The 24,776-nt window shown below is 41.1% G+C and overlaps 2 protein-coding genes across 10 annotated transcripts in view; one reads left to right on the top strand and one right to left on the bottom strand.

Moving 5' to 3' along the window:
- The window catches only part of LOC140194080 (intron Large complex component GCFC2-like), a 44,676-nt gene extending 32,757 nt beyond the window's left edge, over positions 1-11,919 (bottom strand). Inside the window, exons 1-4 of the mRNA XM_072251494.1 lie at positions 11,520-11,919; positions 6,346-6,456; positions 2,250-2,411; positions 459-680 (exon numbers count right to left, since the gene is read on the bottom strand). Of these exons, the coding sequence (XP_072107595.1) occupies positions 459-680; positions 2,250-2,411; positions 6,346-6,456; positions 11,520-11,856 (832 nt within the window). The 5' untranslated portion in view covers positions 11,857-11,919. The remainder of the gene's footprint in view (positions 1-458; positions 681-2,249; positions 2,412-6,345; positions 6,457-11,519) is intronic.
- Positions 11,920-16,274: 4,355 nt separating this feature from the next.
- Positions 16,275-24,776, top strand: part of LOC140194079 (intersectin-2-like) — a 229,096-nt gene continuing 220,594 nt past the window's right edge. For 6 of the 9 annotated variants that reach the window (XM_072251489.1, XM_072251493.1, XM_072251490.1 and 3 more), the window contains exon 1: positions 16,275-16,453. The gene's annotated coding sequence lies outside the window, so the exon portion shown is untranslated. Of the gene's footprint in view, positions 16,454-18,008; positions 18,074-24,776 lie in introns of those variants that run through there. The other 3 variants (XM_072251491.1, XM_072251492.1, XM_072251488.1) reach the window with 2 other exon arrangements.

Genomic DNA, 24,776 nt, shown 5'->3' with positions numbered 1-24,776 from the left:
CCCTCTGGCCCCTTTTAACTCTTTCCTCTCCCATCTCCTGCCCTCACGATCTGCTCATCACCTCCACCTCCTCCTTCTAGTTCATTACATCTTTCCCTTTATTCCATCGTCTGTTGTCCTTTTCTATTAGATTCCTTTTTCAGCATTTATTACCTCCCAGTTTCTTACATAAATTCCTTTCCCCCTTCCCCATCTTACCCAGATTTATCTTACACTTGTTAGCTCATGCTCTTCTCCCACCCACCGCTTCACGCTTTTATTCTGGTCTCTGCCACCTTTCTAATCCAGCCTCAAAGAGTCCCGGCCCAAAATACTGACTGTTCATTTCCCTCCAGTGACGTTATCTGACCTGCTAAGTTCTTCCAGTGTTGAGTGCGTCTCATGTAAAATCCAAGTTCTATTTATTTAACTGGCTTTACAGCTTTTGAATATGCCACCACGTGAAATTGAAGTCCTACCAATTTCTTTTGCCATTTTCTGCCTTTGCATTTTTAGCGTTTTGGTGAAGTGTATTCGCTTTTCATTGTCATCAAGTTCATCATCGCTAGTTAGAAGCTCTTCATCACGGACTGAAGTATCATCTCTTGCTAACGAGTGAAGAGGTATGAAGTCAGCTTGAGCTCTGGCCAACTGCCGCTTTCTACGGGCAGCCTTAATGTACCTGGCATCTGGTATCTCATCTGCACTGAACAAAAATTAACAGTGTGGTCAAGAACTGATGCAATATATAAAGTCCAAAGTGTAGCATTTCACAGCTAAGAAAATTCAACTTCAACTTTCATTCTTCTATAGAAGTTACAACTTTAGAATAATGTGACATTTTGTTTGAATCAAGATGCAGTAAGATGTTAAGAATTATCCAATCTGATGACAAAAACACTTCAGTAATTTATGTTCATCTAAATGTAGAGAAAAAATAACTTGCATTTCTGTGCTGTCTTGAACATATTCATACACTGACATGAAGCCAAAAGCAAGACACATTACAGCAGATGCCAACATGACCTCAGAATGTCTCAAATTGCTTCAGACAATGAAACACTTATGAAGTATAGTATTGTAATAATTCAGTCAGCTGGTACACACAGAGTCATAAAACACTACAGCACTAAGATGTTAAGGATGACAGCACTTTCATCTCATCTAGTCTGTGCTGAACCATTTAAACTGCCTAGTCCCATCAACCTGCAACCGAGCCAAAGCCCTCCATACCCCACCTATACATGTACCTATCCAAACTTAAAGGTCATAGAAAATGACTTATTTCCTCATTGGAATTTTTCATAACTACTTTGCTTTTCTGGATTTGGATTCTTGCATGAGGAAACCTTCTTTCTGTAACAATTCTGTCCAACTCACATAGTGTGCAAGACTTCTCAAGCACTTACAAGTTCCCCCTTTTTTAAAGCTCAACTTTAAATGTATTCTGAAACTAAAGTTGAATTCTAGAGGCGAGATTCAAATTGTTATTCTTGACATTATGGGTGAATATGTCCAAATTCAACACTTGGCCATAAACTAGTAAAACTACATAATTTTACTTCAAAACTACATAATTTTACCAATTTCTGAACTTACATAAGTGAAACATAAACATATTTGTAGTTGCTGAGCTCAATCACATCAGCTCCAGGACATGGCTGCAGGAGATCCTCATCAGCTGGTCCATTAATGGACCTTACATCCACTATAAAAATCTTTTTCTCTTATTCACTTCTTGTGCATCACTGAAGACCAGCGTTTATCATCAATTCCAAACTGCCGTTATAGGGCAAATGGTGAACCAGTGAAGATTTTGTTGATAAATATAGTCCCACAGTGCTGTTGAGTAATTTAGACCACAATGAACTTTCAGGTCAGGATAATGTGTGGCTTGGAGAGGAATCCGCATGTGATGGCATTCCTATGAGCCTGCTGTCCATCCTTCCTGGCAGCAGAGGGTATATGCCAGATCAGTGATATCAGTAACTGGTTAGTGTGAGAGTTGCTGCAATGCATTTTAACCTCAGTAAATATGAAGCACACTGGAGAGAGGGTTTCAAATAAGGTTCAGGATCCTGAACATTGGAACAATGCACAAGCAAAGACAACGTTCAGCTGTACATCAAAAGAAAAGTGCAAAAGGTACCTCGGGCACTTGTCTGTTGTAAAGGACAATAACCATGCAATTCCCTCTTTTCATTTTACCTAAACCACAGCAGTAAAAGTATTCATGACAAATAACATTCATGGTACTCGAGGTTCCAAACCTGATTGTGTTTTATATCGGGCAACTCCAGATGTATTAGACTCATCAACGTCTGAAATAATCTCGTCTTCACTTTCTGTATGAATATCCACAGTTTCCTTTTCCAATAAGTTCCCTTTTTGAGTTTTTGTTGGGATAAAATCTTGCGGAACTTTCGCATCCACTAAAATTGAACATAATATACATTGGTAACAAAACCCTTTAAAATCTATAAAGTTAGGTATTTTAGGCAGGGTGAGCAAACATCAATTAGATTATTTTCTATGTGCAATACTGGTTGGAATATCGTACACATTTTAAATCAGGAAAGATACAACAATTTCTGTGGCCCATCTGCTCAAAAGTGGCACATGCAATCAACCCATAAGGTCCACATTTGAGCAGGTATTCAAGTGGTAACTTCTGCACAAAGCTGGCTCCAAGTGTGAATAAGATTCACTGACAAAGACAACGTGACAGCCAGCTGATATTTAACCAATTTCCAAAACTATTTGTACAATCCTTTAAAATCATTTAGAAACAATTCAAGAGTTAAACAATTGAAGGTTTCAAAGTAATGGAATTTATGTTATCTTAGTTTTAAAAATTTGTAAACTACTTGAGACTTAAAACCAGCTATTGTTCAGCTGAAACAGCTGAGAGATTTGGGAGATCCACAACCAGTTGTGCAGCAGTTGAGCTTCTTGACATTCACGAAGGGAACCATACGGAAAAAGAGTAAATGGGACCAAATAAATATTGTTGCACAGTAAGATTTCCTCATATTTTTCTTTGATGGAGCTATTCAGCATATCGACACTATGGCAACTCTTAAAGTAATCCCATCAAGTCAGTTTGCACCATTTTCTTTCACAGGGATATGATGGTTTCTGCACTAATTTATTTTAACTGAACTATTTAATAAACTTATATATAGTTAATGTAACTCATTTTTTGCTCTATATTTATTTATCATCTATTCCATTGTACTGCTGCCATAAAGTTAACAAATTTCATGACATATGCCAGCGATATTAAACCGGATTCCAACTCTGATTCAATTATCCTGCCAACCAGCATGTCTTTGGGATGGGAGGAAACCAGAACATCTGGAAAAATTATCCCTTCAGAGAAAATGAGCAAACTTCCACAGACAGCAATGATCAGGACTGACCCCAGAGCACTGGAGTGGTTAAGAGCTCAAGCAACATTTTCAGTTTTCCTTCACAAGACTACTAAAGAATCAAGTTTGCAAAGGAAGGTTGTATAATTTATGAAAACTGTGGAATTTCTGTAAAAATATGTGAAAATCTTTGAGGTTTTACTAATTTTAAAATGTAGTGAAGGCAAATGCCTGTAGTTTTATTAGAATAACAACCACAAAATCTGAGCCATCAAGATTTCAAAGTAACCAACATTTTCCTCAATTCTCATGCTGAAGGAGGTTCATAGAGTCGTAGAGTCTATGTACAGCATACAGCACAGAAGCAGGCCCTTCAGACATTCTAGTCCATGCCAAAACCATTTAAACTGCCTACTCCCATCAACCTGCACCGGGACCATAGCCCTCCATACCCTTACCATTCTTGTACCTGCCCAAACTTCGCTTAAACGTTGAAATCGAGCTCGCATACACCGCTTGTGCAGGCAGCTCGTTTCACAGTCTGAGTGAAGAAATTTCCCCTCATGTTCACCTTAAAATTTTTGCGCTTTGCCTTCACCCATGACCTCTGGTTGTAGTCCCACTCAACCTCAATCGAAAAATACCTGCTTGCATTTACCCTATCTATACCCCCCATAATTTTGTATACCTCTATGAAATCTCCTCTCAATCTGCTACATTCAAAGGCAGAAAAAATTTATTAAATTTATCCATATATCTCAGATCCTCCAGACTCAGCAACATCCTTGTAAATTTTCTGTGTACTCTTGCAACCATGTACATCTTTCCAGTAGGAAAGTGACCAAAATTGGCACACAATACTGCAAATTAGGCCTCACGAACATCTTATTCAACTTCAACATAACATCCCATCTCGTATATTCTATACTTTGATTTATGAAGGCCAGTGTGCCAAAAGCTTGTTTTTTAACAAATCTATCAACCTGTGGTGCCACTTTCAACAAATATGGTGGACTGTATTCCCAGGTCCCTTTGTTCTATCACACTCCCCAGTGCCTTACTGTTCACAGCGTAAGACTTACCCTGGCTGGTCCTACCAATGTGCAACACCTCACACCTGTCTACATTAAATTCCTTTCTAACCTTCCCACAATAAGCAATGAGATTCAGATTAACAAATGCTATTCTTTCAAACAAGAACAAAAAAAAAAAGATTTCCGCCTTTTAGGGAAACTAATTGGTTTCTGCAACATCAGTATGAAAACCATTCCACTAAAGTTCCAATTCAGCTTTCACGCATATTTTTCCATCTGTGTTGATTCTCCAGATGCCACCTGGAAGACATGTCTGAAGGTAACAAAAGGCTGGCAACTGTCTCAGCAGAGCTCAGAACCTTAAGAGCTGTCAAATCTCAGAAGAAGAATTAATCAGCTTGATGATAGAATTGGAGTAAATGGATCAATCTTTCCAATATTAGTTGCTTCACCATATTTAACAGATAGATGGAAAAAAACAGAGGAGCTTCAGTTGCATATTTGTGATGGCCCTATGCCAATAGATAATGTAATCAAAGGGCAATGTGCAGATGATAAAAATTAAAGTGAATATTCAAGATAAATCCCCAAGGTATTTGCAAAATGGTCATGCCAAAGCAGAAAAAGAGCCATTAAGAATGGAGAAAGAATTGCTATAGGTGTGTTTACTAATCTGGATCAGTGAGCACATTCACATTAAGGTGGACCATGGAGCAGATGCAGTGGAAAAACATCAAGTGGTCAACTGCATTGAGAGCAAAAAAGTCAAAAAGCACCATGGAAACAATCACAAGTAATAGCGAGAGCATAAATAAGTTGCAACTTAAATGATGAATTAAGGCAGAATCATTCATGGACATGAATAGTGGCAATGCAAACAGAGGGGAAACAGAGGCCAGAGGCGATGGCAGTTGCTTTAGAAGATTAAGGATTAATGTAGTTTTGAAAGAAAACCATTTCCAACATCAGCAAATATTACAACAGAGTGAAGTGATTTGGCAGCAAAGAGAAGGGATAAAGGAAGCAATGATATTATTAAAGAGATATCTGAAAATTAAGGGGTGTGAAAATGGACAGGCAAGGGCAAGGGGTTAAAAAAAAAGCAGATGGATTGGAGATTTTCATTATTAGTACACACTTAAGCTGCTTGCTGTTGTTGGAGAATAGGACTGATGCTGAAGTACACTAATAGATCCCGACACCAACAGGAGCAACAAATTCAAAATAAGATATATAAACAAGATCAACAGATAAACAAATGTAATTTGAAGGTAAACCTTTTCAAAGTATCACTGCAAATAAGGATTATTCAACATCTAAAACAAAACATCAAAACTAATTGCAAGGATCCAGAGAAACCTAAGCTAGATCAGGAAGAGTAACCCCCTACCATCCATAGCCTATTATCAATCTGGGTAGATAACTGACCTCACAAATAGCATTATAGTCATCCTTAGCAGGACAGGGCTGGGGAATGCGAGATTAATTCTCTTGCTACAATTTATGAATACTGGTCAAAATAGAGCCAGTTTAATTGGTAGCAATGAATTTCTTCTCAACAATCACTGTCAAAATTTTCATGTGAATGAAAGGCAGATACCATGGGACACTGGTACCTAGGAATTGAATCCAAGTAATAGTCATACCCTTTAGGAAGGCAGGCAAGAAATATATAAATGTGATTAAAAAAGTATAATTATAAACTACAGCAAGATTGAACTCAGACTGGTTCTATTAAACACAGTAACCTAGATTTATCTAATGTGCAAATTACCAAAAAGTAAAGCAACATTACTAATAACTTAAGTGAAAAAAAACATAGTTCAAGCAACTGCTACCACAATTCAGAATACAGTATATACAAGCAAAAGCTAATCTGGCAACAATGCACAGCAAGAACTTCTACTGCTGCTGAAAGATGCACAGTGATCATGGCATCTCTAGTATTCTTTATAATTTACCTTTTGCAATAACTTCATCTTCTTCAGTGTTACTCTGCTTTTTCTTCTTCCATTGTGGTGTAAACAAAATAGTGTTTCCAGTCTTCTTCACCTTAAATTCTTCTTCATCCGCTATATTTTGGAGGGAAAAAAAAGGTACAGCAATTTACAAAGATAACACAGTGTAGACTGGTTCAGTAGGTTAGAATACATGGAATCCAGGGTGAGTTAACAAACTGAATACAAAATTTGCTTGGTGGGAGGGCACAGGATAGTCCTGGAGGGTTGTATTTCAGACTGGAGACCAGTTAGCAGTTGTGTACTGGGTTCCTTTGCTCTTTGTCATACTATTAGTTTGGATGAGAATGTAGTTGGCATGATTGGTAAATTTGAAGATGACTCCATAATTGGAGGTTTAGTTGGCCGTGAAGACAACTGTTTAAGGCACCTAGATTAACTAGGAAAACAGGCAAAAGAATGAGAGCGAGGAACAACCCGAAGTTTGGGCAATTTAAGTGCCTGGCCAGATTGAAAAGGTCAAGGTGTTGTAGCCAGAGGTGAGGGACTGGCCGGCGTTCAGCTAGCTGCTCCTTGAGGTTTACTCATCTCTGCGCTGAACTAAGGCTGTGGCCTGCAGCCGACAGGCTCCTGGATTGGCTGTGACTGGTTTCGTGGCACTGAATTCACTTCCATGAACTTCATTTCTGAATGTTATCTGCTTGCTTTTATTGTATCCATGATTTGGGTTTTTGTTCTGCACATTGGACTGCCTGTAAGGAGAAGAACCTCAAGGCTGTACATAGTATACATACTTCGAAAATAAAAGTACTTTGAAATTTGGAATAGCAAGTGGAATTTAACTTGGATAAGTGTGGTGATGGATTTTGGAAGAAAGGTGAATAGCAGAGCTCTGGGGATTGTTGACCAACAGAGACTTTAAGGTAAAAGTAGATAGTCCCCTGAAAATGGGAATAGAAGTTATTAGGGTGGTGAGAAAAGCATATGGCATGCTTGCCTTAATAGCCAAGGCAATGAGCCTAACATTTGGGACACTGTGTTTGAATTGTCTAAAACACTGGTTAGGTTGCACTTGGGAGTATTTTGTGCAACTATAGAAATGATGTGATAAGTTCGAGGTATAAAAAGGAATCACAAGGATGTTACCTGGACTGAAGGGCTGAGTTATCAGGGAAATCAGGTAGGTTTAGTCTGTTTTCCCGGAGCAAACAGGCTGAGAGATGACATGACATAAAAACTATATGAGGCATACTTCAGGTAGATAGCCAATGCTGTTTTCCATGGGTATAGGAAAACATGGAAAGGAGGTTGTTTAAAGGAGCATAGGATTCACAAATTAAGTTCTCAGTTAAATTGATCAAAATCACTGGTTGTAATGCTCATTTATGTGAACAAAGTGTTGGTGGCTGAACACTTTTACAAGGAGAAGGTTCTTGGGAAGCTGAAGGGTCACGTGGACCAGATGGTGTACACCCCAAGGTTCTGTGGCTGAAAAGTTTGTGAAGGCATCAATAATTATTTTTCAAGAATCACTAGATTGTAGAATGGTTCTAGAAGACTAGAAAATTACAAATGTCATTCCACTCTTCAAGAAGGTAATGAGGCTGAAGATAGGAAATTATAGGCTAGTTAGTCTGACCTCAGAGGTTGGGCATATATTGGAGTCGATTATTCAGGATGAGGTCACAGGGTACCAGGAGGCACCTGATAACATAAGTCTAAAGTCAGCATGGTTTCTTTAAGGGAAGATCTTCCCTGACAAATATGTTGGAATTCTTTGAAGAAATAATAGGCAGGATGAACAAAGGAGAATTGCCTGACGTTGTGTACTTGGATTTTCAGAAGGCCTTTGACAAGGTGCCAAACATTGAGGCTGTTTAACAAGCTATGAGCCCATGGTATTACAGGAAAGACTTCTGCATGGATAAGCAGTGGCTGATTAGCAGGAGACGGAGTGGGAATAAAGGGAGCCTTTTCTGGTTGGCTGCTGGCGACTAGTGGTGTTCCACAGGGTTCTGTGTTGGGACCAGTTCTTTTGATGCTGTATGTTAATGATTTGGATGATGGAATTGATGGCTATGTTGCAAAGTTTGCAGATAATATGAAGGTAGGTGGAGGGGTAGATACTTCCGAGGAAGTAGAGAGGTTACAGAAGGACAGGTAGATGAGGACAATGGGCAAATGTGGCAGATGGAATACAGCGTCGAGAAGTGTATGGTCATTCACTGTGGCAGAAGAAATTAAAGGGCTGACTGACAGAAAATACAAAAATCTGAGGAGCAAAGGGACGCAGGGGTCATTGTGCAAGATCCCCTAAAGGTTAATTTGCAAGTTGTCTCTGTGAACAGATTTGGGCCCCTTATCTTAGAAAGTATGTGCTGAAACTGGAAAGGGTTCAAAGAAGGTTCATGAAAATAATTCCAGGATTGAATGGCTTGTCATATGAAGAGCAATTGATGTCTCTAGGCCTGTATTCTCCAGAAGAATGAGGGGTGACCTCATTGAAACATATAGAATAGTGTAAGGTCTTGATAGAGTGCATGTGGATAGGATGTTTCTTATGGTGCAAGAGTCTTAAGATTAGAGGACACAGTCCCAGAATAGAGGGGCATCCCTTTAGAACGTAGATGAGGAAGATTTCTTTAGCTAGAAAGTAGTGAATTTGTGGAATTCATTACCACAGGCAGCTGTGGGGGCCAACTCTTTATGTATGTTTAAGGCAAAGGTTGAGAAATTTTTGATTAATCAGGTATGTGGGGGGAGTGACAGGCAGCTGAAAGAGAAAATAGATCAGCCATGATGAAATGACAGAGCAAACTCGATGGGTCAAATGGGGCTATTTCTGCTCACACAAGGAATTCTGCAGATGCTGGTAATTCAAGCAACACACATCAAAGTTGCTGGTGAACGCAGCAGGCCAGGCAGCATCTCTAGGAAGAGGTACAGTCGACGTTTCGGGCCGAGACCCTTCATCAGGACTAACTGAAGGAAGAGCTAGTAAGAGATTTGAAAGTGGGAGAGGGAGGGGGAGGGGGAGGGGGAGATCCAAAATTATAGGGAGAAGACAGGAGGGGGAGGGATGGAGCCAAGAGCTGGTCAGTTGATTGGCAAAAGGAATATGAGAGGATCATGGGACAGGAGGCCCAGGGAGAAGGAAAAGGGAGAGGGGGGGAAAAAACCCAGAGGATGGGCAAGGGATATAGTCCGAGGGATAGAGGTAGAAAAAGGAGAGAGAGAGAAAGAATGTGTGTATATAAATAAATAACGGATGGGGTATGAGGGGGAGGTGGGGCATTAGTGGAAGTTTGAGAAGTCAATGTTCATGCCATCAGGTTGGAGGCTACCCAGACGGAATATAAGGTGTTGTTCCTCCAACCTGAGTGTGGCCTCATCTTTACAGTAGAGGAGGCCGTGGATAGACGTATCAGAATGGGAATGGGATGTGGAATTAAAATGTGTGGCCACTGGGAGATCCTGCCTTCTCTGGCGGACAGAGCGTAGGTGTTCAGCAAAACGATCTCCCAGTCTGTGTCGGGTCTCACCAATATATAGACCACATCAGGAGCACCGGACGCAGTATATCACCCCAGCCGACTCACAGGTGACTGTCTGGGGCCCTGAATGGTGGTAAGGGAGGAAGTGTAAGGGCACGTGTAGCACTTGTTCCGCTTACAGGGATAAATGCCAGGAGGGAGATCAGTGGGGAAGGATGGGGGGGGAACGAATAGACAAGGGAGTCGCGTAGCAAGCGATCCCTGCAGAAAGCAGAGAGGGCGGGGAGGGAAAGAGGTGCTTAGTGGTGGGACTTTTCCTTTGTTACATCGACGACTGCATTGGCGCTGCTTCCTGTACGCATGCTGAGCTCGTTGACTTCATTAACTTTGCCTCCAACTTTCACCCTGCCCTCAAGTTTACCTGGTCCATTTCCGACACCTCCTTCCCCTTTCTAGATCTTTCTTTCTCTATCTGGAGAAAGCTTATCTACTGATGTCTACTATAAGCCTACTAACTCTCACAGCTATCTGGACTATTCCTCTTCTCACCGTCTCTTGCAAAAACGCCATCCCCTTCTCGCAATTCCTCCGTCTCTGCCGCATCTGCTCTCAGAATGAGGCTTTTCATTCTAGGACGAGGGAGATGTCTTCCTTTTTTAAAGAAAGGGGCTTCCCTCCCTCCACTATCAACTCTGCTCTTAAACGCATCTCCCCCATTTCACACACATCTGCTCTCACTCCATCCTCCCGCCACCCCACTAGGAATAGGGTTCCCCTGGTCCTCACCTACCACCCCACCAGCCTCCGGGTCCAACATAATATTCTCCGTAACTTCCGCCACCTCCAACGGGATCCCACCACTAAGCATATCTTTCCCTCCCCCCCCCCCGCTTTCCGCAGGGATCGCTCCCTACGCAACTCCCTTGTCCATTCATCCCCCCATCCCTCTCCACTGATCTCCCTCCTGGCACTTATCCTTGTAAGCGGAACAAGTGCTACACATGCCCTTACACTTCCTCCCTTACCACCATTCAGGACCTCAGACAGTCCTTCCAGGTGAGGCAACACTTCACCTGTGAGTCAGCTGGGGGCATGAACATTGACTTCTCAAACTTCCGCTAATGCCCCACCTCCCCCTTGTACCCCATCCGTTATTTATTTATATACACACATTCTTTCTCTCACTCTCCTTTTTCTCCCTCTGCCCCTCTCACTATACCCCTTGCCCATCCTCTGGGTTCTCCTCCCCTCCCCTTTCCTTCTCCCTGGGCCTCCTGTCCCATGATCCTCTCGTATCCCCTTTTGCCTATCACCTGTCCAGCTCTTGGCTCTATCCCTCCCCCTCCTGTCTTCTCCTATCATTTTGGATCTCCCCCTCCCCCTCCAACTTTCAAATCCCTTACTCACTCTTCCTTCAGTTAGTCCTGACGAAGGGTCTCGGCCTGAAACGTCGACTGTACCTCTTCCTAGAGATGCTGCCTGGCCACTTTGATGTGTGTTGCTATTTCTGCTCAAATATCTTATGGTCCGATTAAAGACTAAACAGAAGATGACTGAAACACTTTGTGGAAAGAGAAACGTTTCAGCTTTCAACAAAGCGTGCACGACCTGAAATGTTCACCCCGTTTCTCTTTCCTACTTTTATTCCCCTCTTTGACAGATCTACAACATTCTGACAGTTACCTTCTCTATCACAGACAAAGCTCAGCAGATGCTGGTCGCGGACAGTAGTATCACTGGTGCCCTTTTCAGCCTCTTTCTGTGTAGTCATTCTGAGCTCATCTCTGGCTTCTGCAGCAGCTTCCCCGTCCCCACTGTCTGAGGCTGAACCGGGGCTGGTGCAATAGGCCTTGGCCGGGCTGCTGGGGGCCGGAGTGGCTTTGGAGGTACAGGTGAGCCCCCGATTGCGGTTCCGGCGGGCAGCAGCGGCCTGCCGCTGCCCGGGCGCTCGTTCATCCTCCTCCTCGCTCGACTCGCTCTTCCTGCGGCGGAAATTCCGCCTTGAACCTTTTCGGAACATCCTGAGGACTGTGGCAAATGGAACAGGATCACAGCTCACACGTTGACGGCGTTTGCAATCGGCGCCGGAAGGCGGGAGGGTTCTGCCACCGACCCAGGGGGCGAAGGGACAGAATGGAGGCGATAAACGGTTAACTTAAGTACTTCCTTACAAAGTATATCGCTGACACGATATCTGTACGCATGCTGATAGTTTTACGACAAAACCCAACATACTTAAATTAATTTCTAAGCTATTACTGAAGAAATAACTTGTAGCTCCCCCCCCCACCCCTAGCAATGATCTCCATTTGAGGGCTGGCTTTCCTTGCAAGAGGCATAGGTTTTTAGACGGTGAGAAGTAAGAGCAGTAGCTGTTCGTTATCTGCAAAATGTGCCGACTTTTGTCTACATCATGACTCATCTGCGATGTCATCACGACTTTTCTGCACTATCCCAAAGGTCGTTGATTCTGTGTTCTAAAATAAGTACTTTCACAACTTAACTGGGCCTTAAATAGCTCAGATGGAAGGTCTCAGCCCGAACCTGTTTATTCCTCTCCATAGATGTTGCTGCCTGACTTGCTGAGTTTCTCCAGCATTTCATGTGCAATGCATTCAACCGACTCCTTATACTGATTTGGTTCTCTGTTTCCACCCTCCCTAGCTGGGAGGAAAATCGTCCTTATCCAAGCTGTGGAATCCAGTAAACTCACTGAAGTATCAAGGAGATCTCTTTCTCACAGACTCCGGAAAATACAGGTTGAGTGCACCCAATCTCTTCTAAGACAGCAAACTCGATATCCCTGGAACGTATCCAACCTTTACTTTCAACAATCTGCCCACAACATATAATGTTAATATAAAGGATAAGAGTGGAACTGCACTTTTTTAAATTGTGATTTAAAAATTTAAAAGTGATTGTAAATTTTAAATCACTTTTTAAATTGCACTATATTGTCGTGGATAATAAATGGGAACTTTAGCAAACAAGCAGACACACCAAATCAAATTTGTGTACGACACTTCAACACTAGGGGATTACTTAACAGAAATAAGAATGGAAACAATGGACTTGAACCCCCTACTTATTCATCAACTTTAGTACCCTACAACTTACTGTATATGTCCCATCTCAACTGACCTCCCAAAATGCATTATCCTGCACTAGTTTGAAGTAAATTCCATCTGCCTGAGCTTCCATCCGATCTATTTTCTGCCTGAGACAACCTTCCTCTTGTCATCTCTAAGATTCCTAACTATTGCTCCCCTGTTGAAGTCTATAACTTCATGAAAGTGGCAGCATAAGTAGAGAGAGTGGTGAACAAAGCATATGATGTGCTTTGCAATAAATTGGAGCACACAATATAAAATTGGAACATTCTATTGCAACTTTATACTTGTTAGACCACACTTGGAGTGTTTTGTGCAGTTCTAGTTGCTACACCTTAGGTTGAACATTATGCTGGAAAGGTTATTGCAGGGTGTTGCAACACACACAAAATGCTGTGATCTGACAAAGAGTCTCGGTCTGAAACTCAACTGCTTATTCACTTCCATAGATGTTGACCTGACTTGCTGAGTTCCTCCACCATTTTGCATGTGTTGATCTGAATTTCAAGCATCTGTAGAAGTCTCTTGTGCTTACAGCAAAATGTTGCCTGGATTGGAGGATCTTAATTAAAGGAAGATCGAACAGGCTGGGTGGGGTTGTTTTCCCAGTGCAAAAGAGGCTAGGGCATGATCTGGTAGAGATATGTAAGATTATGAGGGGCAAAGATAGGGTAGATAGTCAGAATCTTTCATTTTCCTCCATGGTAAGGCTATCGAAAACAAGAGGGTATGTTTAAGATGAGAGAAAGGAGTTTAAACTGGGATTTAAAGAGAAGGATTAATGATTTCTGCTAAAGCAGGTGGAATACTCAGCTACAATCACTGCATTTAAGAGATATTTTGACAGGAATTTAAATAGGAAAGGCATAGAAAGGTATGACATAATACAGGCAAAATATTTAGTGTAGATGGGCAAAACTGTCGCTAGAGATGTTGTAAGGCAAAGTGGCCATTTTTAGCTGCAAAGTTCTCTGGCTTTAAATATCTGCCACTGCTTACCTGCTATTAATCCAGCTCCTGCCTGTACACTTAGTCAACTCCATCCTTATTCATAGTCATAGCCATACTTTATTGATCCCGGGGGAAATTGGTTTTTGTTACAGCTGCACCATAAATAATTAAATAGTAATAAAACCATAAATAGTTAAATAGTAATATGTAAGTTATGCCAGGAAATAAGTCCAGGACCAGCCTATTGGCTCAGGGTTTCTGACCCTCCAAGGGTGGAGTTGTAAAGTTTGATGGCCACAGGCAGGAATGAACTATGACGCTCTGTGTTGCATCTCGGTGGAATGAGTCTCTGGCTGAATGTACTCCTGTGCCCAATCAGTACATTATGTAGTGGGTGGGAGACATTGTCCAAGATGGCATGCAACTTGGATAGCATCCTCTTTTCAGACACCACCAACAGAGAGTCCAGTTCCATCCCCACAACGTCACTGGCCTTACGAATGAGTTTGTTGATTCTGTTGGTGTCTGCTACCCTCAGCCTGCTGCCCCAGCACACAACAGCAAACATGATCGCACTGGCCACCACAGACTCGTAGAACAACCTCAGCATCGTTCCATCATAATTCTCTGTATGCAAGTTAAGCACATAAAAAGAGACTACTGTAGAATTAGTGTTAATGGTGGTCAGCTCTGATTCAATGGGCTGAAGGGCTTGCTTCCATGCTGTAACTGCAAGTGAATTTTCAACAGCTATTTCTACCCAAGTTACTCAACTGAATACAAAATTCTATCATTACATGATCAATACTTCCCTGGGGATCTCTTGCAGAGTTCATTCATTAATCCTGCCTATCAGATCCAATATGACCTTTTATTTGATTCCTGGTTGGCTTCTCAAAATAATGCTCCAGTAAACTATCCTATAACCATCTATGAATTTGGTCTTGTAGCTGCCTTTTCAGCCTAAGTAACCCAATTCAATTATAAGATTAAAGTCTCCCATTATCATTTCTGTACATCCTCATATTTTCTTGCTTTATACCCATTCCTGCAATGTCACTGATGTTTAGAGGTCTACACACAACACTAACCAGTCTTCTTTCCCTCACTTTTTAACATCTACCCATAAAGAGGAAACATCTTCTGAGCATCCATTGTTCCTACAACTGTACTTACTTCATCTCCTATTATCAGCGCGGTCCAGTACATTTTCTTTTCTAAATATTAAGTTCTCAACTATGATCTACAGTACTGTATATGCAAAACTGTATCTCTGTAATGGCCATCAGATCATAACCGTTCACCTCCATCTGTATCATTAGTTTACAAACGCTTACTGCATTCAGGTTAATCTTGTTTGTTTTTGTCACCTATAATCATCTTACCATTTGTTACTACTCTTGCCATTGACTTCCCTGCCTCCTGCTTTTGCATTTATTAATTTCTGTCTGCACTTGTCAACCTGCTTAGGTTCCCATCGAAGGGTCTCAGCCCAAATGGTACTCTTTTCCATAGATGCTGCCTGACCTGCTGAGTTCCTCCAGCATTTTGTGTGTGTTACCCTCATGAGGCCATCAGTCCCAAGTCTTTATGGTATAAGCAATTCTACTTGTCCAGGGGCAAATTTCCCCCAAAATCTCAGCATTGTTAATCCCCCAACCCTTGCAGGGCCCTCAAATTCTCTTCCTTTTCAGACTTAAGTCATGCCACTCAGTAGGCCCTCAGTTATTCAGACATAGAAACATAGAAAATCTACAGCACATTACAGGCACTTCAGCCCACAATGTTGTGCCAACCATGTAACCTACTCTAGAAGTTGCCTAGAATTTCCCTACCACATAGCCCTCTATTTTTCTAAGCACCATGTACCTATCTAAGATTCTCTTACAAGACCCTATTGTATCCATCTTTACCACCTTTGCTGGCAGTGCATTCCACACACCCACCACCCTCTGTGTGGAAAAATTTACCTCTGGCCTCCCTACTTCCAAGCACCTTAAAACTATGTCCCCTGGTGATAGCCATTTCAGCCCTGGGAAAAAGCCTCTGGCTATCCACACGATCAATGCCTCTCATCACCTTATGTACCTTTATCAGGTCACCTCTCAACCTCCCAATTTTTCCTCATCTTACATCTTCTCATGCTCTAATATTTTGCTCACTCACACGCAATGCTGGGTAAATTCAGCAGGTCAGGCAGCGTCTGTGGAGGAAAATAAATGGTCCTCCAGCACTTTTGTGTGTTTCTCAATATTTCCAGCATCTGTCCGTAATATTTTGCTCTCCACCGCCCCCATACCTCCTATCTCCTCCCCAGCCCCTCCTCTCCTGCTCTCACTCCCTCCACCCCTCCCTTCTACTCGGTCCTGCCCCAATCTCCTCCCCCGGACTCTCTTCCTGTCTCGCCGCTGCCTGTCAGCGCCATGTTATTGCTCTGACACTGCGGCTCCGGCAACAGGTCGGAGAGGGAATCGCGGCGCCGCGCTGCAGGCGGAGGTGGCCGGGCCGCCGTCACTCTCGGGCTCGGAGGAGTTGCGGATCCCGGCAGGGAAGAAGGTGAGGGTCGGGGACCGGGGCACGGCCGGGTGTGCTGGGGGAGCGGAGCGACATCAGGCCCCGGTGGCTCGCTCACCCCGGTCCGGGAGCTGTTGGAATCCCTGGGCTGTATCCCAGTGAGAGTTAATCCTCGGCGTTGGTGAGGAGCAAAGTGGGTTCACAGCTGGCGGCGGATATGGCTGCAGAGGGAAATGGTTGGATTTGTGATCGCGGAGTTTGGATAATGCTTTGAATTCGCAAGGTATTTTGTATTTATCACTCCCACTCTGAGTTGTGGGCTTGTTAGGGTGCTACTCCAGATGGGCTGAGACACCTGAAGTCAGTCATAGCATCTTGTCAATGCGCTGAACTAGTTGGTGATTTGTTGCTTCCCTTTAAACACAGATTGTGCACTTTAATATGCTGGTTCCAAAATCAACATCATTTCACGACACAGTATATTTCGCAAGAGGATTTACCTCCAGAATCGTGAAATACAGGCAAAAGTAGTCAGTGCTGTAGAAAAAAATGTAGGTCAACATTTTTCTTGGTTGTGGATCTGCTTTCTTAAAGCATGACAACTTAACTAAGACATCCGTGTTTTCAAGAGCTTTTGAATAAATTGAAGAAATTAATTTTAGACTTTATTTTTGATGTACTTGTGCTTCCAGGTTAAGCTTTTCAGAATCCACAGTAGTTTTATAAAATTAGTTTGCATGCCTGCATCTTGCTTTAGTCAAATAGACTGCATAAAATTGACATTACTTTGCTGCATGAATTGATATTGTCCAGTATCTTTGGGTGGTAGCCATGGTTCAGTAAAGGCATTTTACCTTAGTAAAAAGACTGCACTTCAAACCCCATGGCAATGGAATGTTAAGTTGATGGAGTACTTGTCTTTTATTCAATTTTTAAATTAAATTGACACCGTTATTTTGCCTGATAAGGTGAACATTACTTCATTATTTAAGGAACTTGGTCATTTGCCAGTGTCTTGGTCATTGTATCCCTTAAGTGACATTAACAAAAATAAGTTTTATTGATTGCTGTATGTGAGACCTTCATATGTATAAATTTCCTTTCCTTTTCTATTTGACAAAGTAAGGGCCTTCAAATACATTTAATTTGCCATGAAATGCTTTGAAACAAATATTTATGAATGGTGCTTGATAAATTTGTTCTTTAGGCGTATCAATCATATCAATTTTTATTTCATCGGGACAATCTAGGTAGAACTTCTGAAGCTATATACTTTTTTAATATAAAATATATTTTGCTTAATGGCCTCTGTAGTGGTTAACAGCTCAGTATTTTAAAAAATATTTTCAGGAAGTGTGTGTCATGAGTAGGCTGTGTTTATCGTCTGTAATTTATTAGTCAGAGAGATGTACTGCTCAGAAACAAGAACTTCAGCGCATCAAATCCATTCTGACCATCAGCCATTTATTTACCCTAATCCTACATGAATCCCATTCTCACCACGTTCTTATCAATTATTCCCAGATTCTACTGCTCATCTTGGAGCAATTTACAGAGGCCAATTAACTGACCAGTGTGGATGTCTTTGAAACATGGGAGCAAACCAAAGCATCTAAAGGGAGCCCATGTAGTCACATAGACAAGACCCAATACTCTGGTGCTGTGAGTAACTGTATCGCTGTGCCTTTCTTGTTCTGAGTGGCTAGAAATAGCCCACGTTCATTAGGAATGCATGGCTTTCTCAGTCACTTCTGAGGTTAAATAGGTTAAGGAGTTTCAATGAGCTCAGATTTGTAGTAAACTTTACTGAGGCTAAAAACTTTACTGCCGGCTGGTGGCATAGTGGCATCAGCGCCGGACTTTGGAGCGAAGGCTCCCAAGTTTGAATTCAGCCGGCTCCCTTGCACGCTTTCCAACTGTGCTCTCGGCCTCGTAAAAATTAGAAAGCCTGCTTAAAAAAAAACGCTATCAAATGACGGTGTCCTGGAGTTAAGGGCTTTCTTCTTCTTCACTTTACTGAGGCCATTTTAAATTCCAGACTTTAACGAAGCTAATTCTAGTTCTCAAATTGGCACAATGTGATTTGATTTCATATTTTTGGATTCCTGGTTCAATAATGTATCTAGTATATTACTGTGCTCTCAGTATGGTTTGGAATATAGCACTACAATCCTTTTTCCTTACTTAACATTATAATTCATACTGTGTTTTCAAGAAATGATATTTTGAGTTTGTTTTATGTAATTTAAAATGGTAAGCCAGCCTGTGATGTAGTGGCATCAGGACTGGAGTTCAAGGTGAATGGCCCCGAGTTTGAAGCCGGCCAGCTCCTGGCACACTTTCCATCCGTGCTGGGTTGAGTGTTGAGCTAGCAGCTCAACCTCGTAAAAAAAAACGGTCAAATACTATGGAAACGGCAAAAAAAAAATGCCACAAGGTGCAATAAGGACCAACAATTTCAAAATAGGGGGGGAAATGATTAATTCCCCAGTTTCAATAGAATGTTTTAACTTGCATTATCACTTGCCAGCATTACTTTAGGGGGTTTTTGACAAAACTGCCAATCTCTTTAAAAGTCTTACATGCTCGCACAATTAAGGTGAATATACACTGTATATTTCTTAATATCTCCCATCGCTCAATAACGATGTAAAGTGTTCACAAAATCAGTAAAAGGTGGTTGTAACATGGTTCTCTTTTGGTAGCTTTATAAACAACCAGGTTTTAAGTGGCATGCATATGGTAACAATTTCTAATCCTGTATAATATTTAGTAATCAGAAATGTACACGTCGCTGGTGGCTACTGCTGTAAATATTGATTTTGACAGTGATGAACTTTGTCGGTTATCTATTAAACTTGTACACTGCTTTTATATTACATTTTTAGAGTGGATCAGATTCTAAGTCCATTGAGACCATGGAACATAAGTAGAAAACTGATATCAAACTGACATATCTAGTTCTTAGTTAATATTCAGTTCAGGTGCATAATCCTTTCTTTTGGTATATGAGATTCCTTAATGAAATAATTTGTTTTACACTTCTGGCTATTAGCTTAAATATGGCATTGTGAAAATAGGAACACCAAATTTTTGTTAATTATGAGAACAACATAGAGCTTTGTGTCACCAGTCAAGGTTGCAATTTCAATTCCTCATCTTGGCTGGTGTGCTATATATGGTAATTTTTCTTTTTATCTGTGACTTACAGTATAATGATTGACAGTCAGTAAAGATGTTCCCATCCTGACTAATTCCCGCAACAGTTCATGGCAAATGCAAGAATGTCGCCTCAGGAAAAGACATCAGTTTTGACCTTTCTTTCGCTCTGCACCTTAATCTCTCATTCAATCTTGTGCTGCCCTACTTTCTAGCCACCCCCCACCCCCTCAAAGAAGTTGCATAGCATTAACATGCTTATTATTAAAATTTTGTCCCTTGGATTAATTATTGGAAGCGTTTCCCACTTCAGGAAAGATTAGAAGAGGACAAATTTGGGAGTGTGTAAGAATGGCTTTTTGAATCAAATTGACTCTCTAAACTTTACTTGTAATTTGGTTATTCATCATTTGCTTTTCAGCATTTGTAGTGAAAGAATTGCAGTCCAAAATATAGGATGTTTACAGTGGAAAGACTATATGTGAATGAAATGGTTTTGTGAATTAATCAGTTGCTCACCTCTGCCAGCCTGATTTGTGAAACTGCAACTTGTGAGATGTTGGGAATAGTTTTAAATAAAAAAAGCTTCACTGAGCTTTTGTGTTTTCCAGCTAACTATTTATCTGTGGACATTCAAAACATTTTACATCAGTGCAAACCTGCATGTATTTTCTGTGATGTATGCAATAACTGCCCAATGAAGTTAGCAGTAAGCTTGTACTCCAATGGAGGCAGCTTCATGACATCATAAACTGCATTTGCATTTTCAGTGGTTAACTACATAATTTGAATCTTGATTTGCCTGTCTGTCTTTTCTAAAGAAGACTTTTATTCTTGAATCATGATCCCCTAGTAAACAATAACTATGTTAGTAAACTGTATAAGCTGCATTTGGACATATTGATTTCATCTTAATGACTTGAAAATGGTGATGGTAAGTTATAGGGCTTGCAAAGGGAAGTAGGGGTGGGAGTCGGTAGGAAAATGAAAAGATAAGTTTTTAAAGTACTTTGTACACGTTTTGAATGGCAAATTTGAGATGCAGAATAATTGTTATTTGTAAGATTCATAACTGGAGGTATAATCTGAAACAAGATAAGATACAAGACTTTTCTGAAATGGGTAAATAGACTGCTTTTAAGCTGTTCTAAGATTTTGTTGAAGTTATCGAGTGAAATCCTTATGTTTTCAAGGATGTGCTCTTAAGCCTTATGGAAATTGAAATAAAATAACAAAAGTCTCATCATTTCATGCATAAATGTGATACCAATAACATGTTAAATATTGCCAACAAGGAGAAGGCACACACTCGATGATTCAGGAATAGGTTCTTACCCTCTGCCATCTGATTTCTGAATGGACATCAAATTGAAACCTATCAAATGTTGAAAGGTCTCAATAGAGTGGATGTGGAGAGGATAATTCCTATGGTGAAGGAGTCAAGGACCAGAGGACATAGACTCAGAATAGAGAGGCATCTTTTTAGAATGGAGATGAGGAATTTCTTAAGAGTGGTGAATCTGTGGAATTCTTTGCCACAGGCAGTGGTGGAAGCCAAGCCTGTGCGAATACTTAAGGCAGAGGTTGATAGATTCTTGGCTGATCAGGGTATGAAGGAAGGAGATTGAGGCTGAGAGGAAAAATGGATCAGCCGTGATGAAATGGCAGAGCAAATTCAATGGGCCAAGTGGCCTAATTCTCTCCTTAATCCTATGGCCTTAGGAAGCTGTGAACGCTATCTCACTACTTTTACTTATATATATGTGTGTTTATTTGTGAGTGAGTGAATGAGAGTGTGAGTGTGTGTGTGTGTGTGTATATGCTAGAGAAATACCAGGGCTTGAAAGAGCAGATAGAAAGGATGGGGAAGGTAAAGCCAGAGAAATCCTGGTGGTGATAGGAGCACTTGGGGCTGTGACACCTGGACTGGGAAAATAGCTCCAACAAATCCCAGGAACAACATCTGAGATCTTGGCCCAGAAGAGCACACTACAAGGAACAGCAAGGATACTGTGCCGAACCCTCGAGCTCCCAGGCCTCTGGTAGAGGACCTGAGATTGAGGGAAAAGTACACATACCAATTTAACCAATTTCCCCCCGGGATCAATAAAGTATGACTATGACTACACACCACCAAGAAGGAGTGGGGAAAAAGATAGATATATAGTATTGCATTGTACCGCTGCCGTAAAACAACAAATTTCACTGCATATACTTTATACTTTGTACTGCATATAGTGGTAATATTAGATCTGATTCTAAGTCTCTCTTGTACTGCAAATTCATAATACAAATTTGGAATTGTTTTGAGTTTTAATTATTGAATTTTTGTAAATTTCGAAGTCAGATTCTCTCTTCTTTGTTCTCTATTCTTTGCTTAGTGCCTCTTTCTCCATCAGATAAGTGATACATTAACATCCTTCTCAAAACTTGTGGTAATTATTTAACAGTCCTTAAAGCTAATCAGTTAAATCAGAGTCTATTTGTTCATTCTGACTCAAGATGCTCTTACAGCCGCTACTGTAATAACAGCTCATCATTTCAACAACTTGCCATGCAACATTGAAGAAAAATTCACTTGAGTGACTTTAGGTCAAATTGTAGGCACATACCACTCGAAAGAAAATTTTTGCCATTTTGTTGGCCATTATTTTTCAATCTGAATCTGGCCCTCTACCCACCTTCGTGAAAACAGTAGATGATTGGAATTAATAAAAGGTACTTAGCTAATTAAAATAAATCTTACTGAGTAATACAGGATTTGCATTGTGGCTTTATTCCACAGGGGCAAACCAGTTCTGCCTAGTTCTACACCAAAACATTTCTAACAACAATGAGCATGCTATAATTCTTAAAGGAGTACACACCCAATATTTCATAAGCCACAATTGTACATAACAAAAACGTATTGCTCAGGAGAAGGGAAGGCATTAATTGTTTTGAATGATTTACTTTGGCAAAATAAGCTATTGTGTTAATAAGGTCATAAGACATAGGAGTGGAAGTAGGCCATTCAGCCCATTGCGCCTACACTGCCATTCCATCGTGGCAGATCCCGGATCCCACTCAACCCCATATACCTGCTTTCTCGCCACATGTTTTGATGCCCTGACCAATCAGGAAGCTATTGACTTCTGCCTTAAATATACCCACATACTTGGCCTCCACCGTGGTCTGTGGTAGAGCATTCCTGATTCACTACTCTGGCTAAAAAAAAATAACTCCTGGCCTCTGTTTTAAAAGGTCACCCCTCAATTTTGAGGCTGTGCTCTCCAGTTGTGGATATCCCCACCACAGGAGATATCTTCTCCACATCCACCTTATCTAGTCCTTTCAGCGTTTGGTAGTTTTCAAAGAGATTCCCCCAATTTTATACTGCATACAACCATTTTTGCAAGGTTTATTGTGTGAATATTAGGTTGTTGAACAATTTGTTTTTGATCTACCTGCTGAAGGTGTACTTTGCTGATAATATGCAATTATCACACATTAGAGTATCAAATTTTATTTAAAGCTACTTTTAGGAAAAGTGGGAAATCAGCTGTTAACCCAAGTATTATTAGTATTGATATCAACTGTGTGTCATCATCAGCTTATTAGTACACAGAATATTTTTCTGAATTTGCACGTGACTATTAAGCCCTGGGTCAAATTACAACTATGAAAAGCATACGAGACCATTTCTGGTAAGATGGCGGTGTGTGCGAACGCAGCGGCCTCTTGGGCCAACCAAAGGTGCTTTTTTCTTTATAAAATGTGTTTTTTACGATCCAAAGACAATTCTATTCCAAGAGCATCGTGTACTGCAGGGGCATTCCATCGGTGAGCTGTTCGTGAATCGGAGTAGCTGGCCTGGTGTTAGCAGTAGAGCCTGGCGGGGTGTTAGAGGAGCCCTGGGTATGGGGGAGCTGACCTGGCTGCAGACTGTGTTGCATCAGAGTTGGTGCAGTATAACCGTGGGAGGTTGTCTCAGACATTTCACTTGCAATTGCAAGACTCTGTTGGATAGTGATAATGTAAGTTGTGCAGGCTTGTTACCCTTGTCTAGTAGAGGGACAGTTGACATGGGAGCTGTGTAGCCTCAGTGTGGCGAGAGCTAGGCCTCAAGCTTCGGGCTTGCCTGCTGCCACAGACCAGGTGAGAGATGTGGAAGCACTACAATGTGGTTGAGCCATCTAGGGCCTGGCTTTGTCTGTTGGTGCAGCCCTCCCGTGTTCAAGCAGTGGAATGACAGACTGGATTGTGTGGGTCTATACGCTGCTGGGAGACTGTACCATCAATTGCTGGACATTGTTGCTCATGGTCTTGAACTATGTGTTTCATTTTTTGAGTGAAGATGCTTCTTTGTTCGATATTTTGAATTATGCTACTTGCTATTTTTGAATGTTTTCGACCTTGGTCCCAGAGAAACGTGGTCTCATTCAGCTGTATCTATGTGTGATTTGAATGATAATTAAATTTGAATTGATTTAATTATGTCCCAGGCACTCTATGAACAATGCCAGTCAAGCAAAAACCAAGATGCTGGAGGAGCTCACCAGGTTGGGTAGCATCTAAAGAGAGAAATGTACAGTCAAAGTTTTGGGTTGAGACTCTTTATATGAATTGAGAGAAGATGGCCAGCATTTTGAAGGAAAACTGATATGCTGATGGTGGAGGGCAGAGCGAAAAAATACTGACAGAAGCTGGAAAGTGATAGGTGAAGATGATAAATGTTTGAATATGATAGGATCTGATAGGAAAATAAAGTGGGGCATAGAATCAAGTGAAGAAAGCTTAATTTTGCTAATGCTACTTGGAAACCTGTTTTCAAATAATTTTCTTCAGCATCTATATTTTGGGTGTCACACATGGAAATTTCTGACTTCTTTATAATTTATTTTAAAAAATGTTAAGTTCTTGATGGTTTCAAACAAGCATAGCCAACAAAGGAAATGCCTTTATAATTGGCATTAGGGTGTGTCGAAGTACTTGAGTAGCGAGTCAGGATATGTTTATTTATGAGAATCAAGGTCTTATAAACTTGAGGTATTTGGCCAGTATTGCATACAGCTACGCTCGGCAAAATAATTGCATGATGTGTATTGCAGTAACTTTGCCATTATTATGAAGGAGACCAGTTTAGTAAGTTGTCTTTGTACTTTGTATCCTTACATCACATCCCGTCCTGGAAGTCTTAAATATGACTTCATAGCGTGATTAATGA

This window comes from Mobula birostris, chromosome 2 (genome assembly GCF_030028105.1).
Source record: "Mobula birostris isolate sMobBir1 chromosome 2, sMobBir1.hap1, whole genome shotgun sequence".
Taxonomy (NCBI): Eukaryota; Metazoa; Chordata; class Chondrichthyes; order Myliobatiformes; family Myliobatidae; genus Mobula; species Mobula birostris.
The sequence above is the reverse complement of the archived record's forward strand: the minus strand, read 5'-3'. Positions and strand labels throughout refer to the sequence as shown.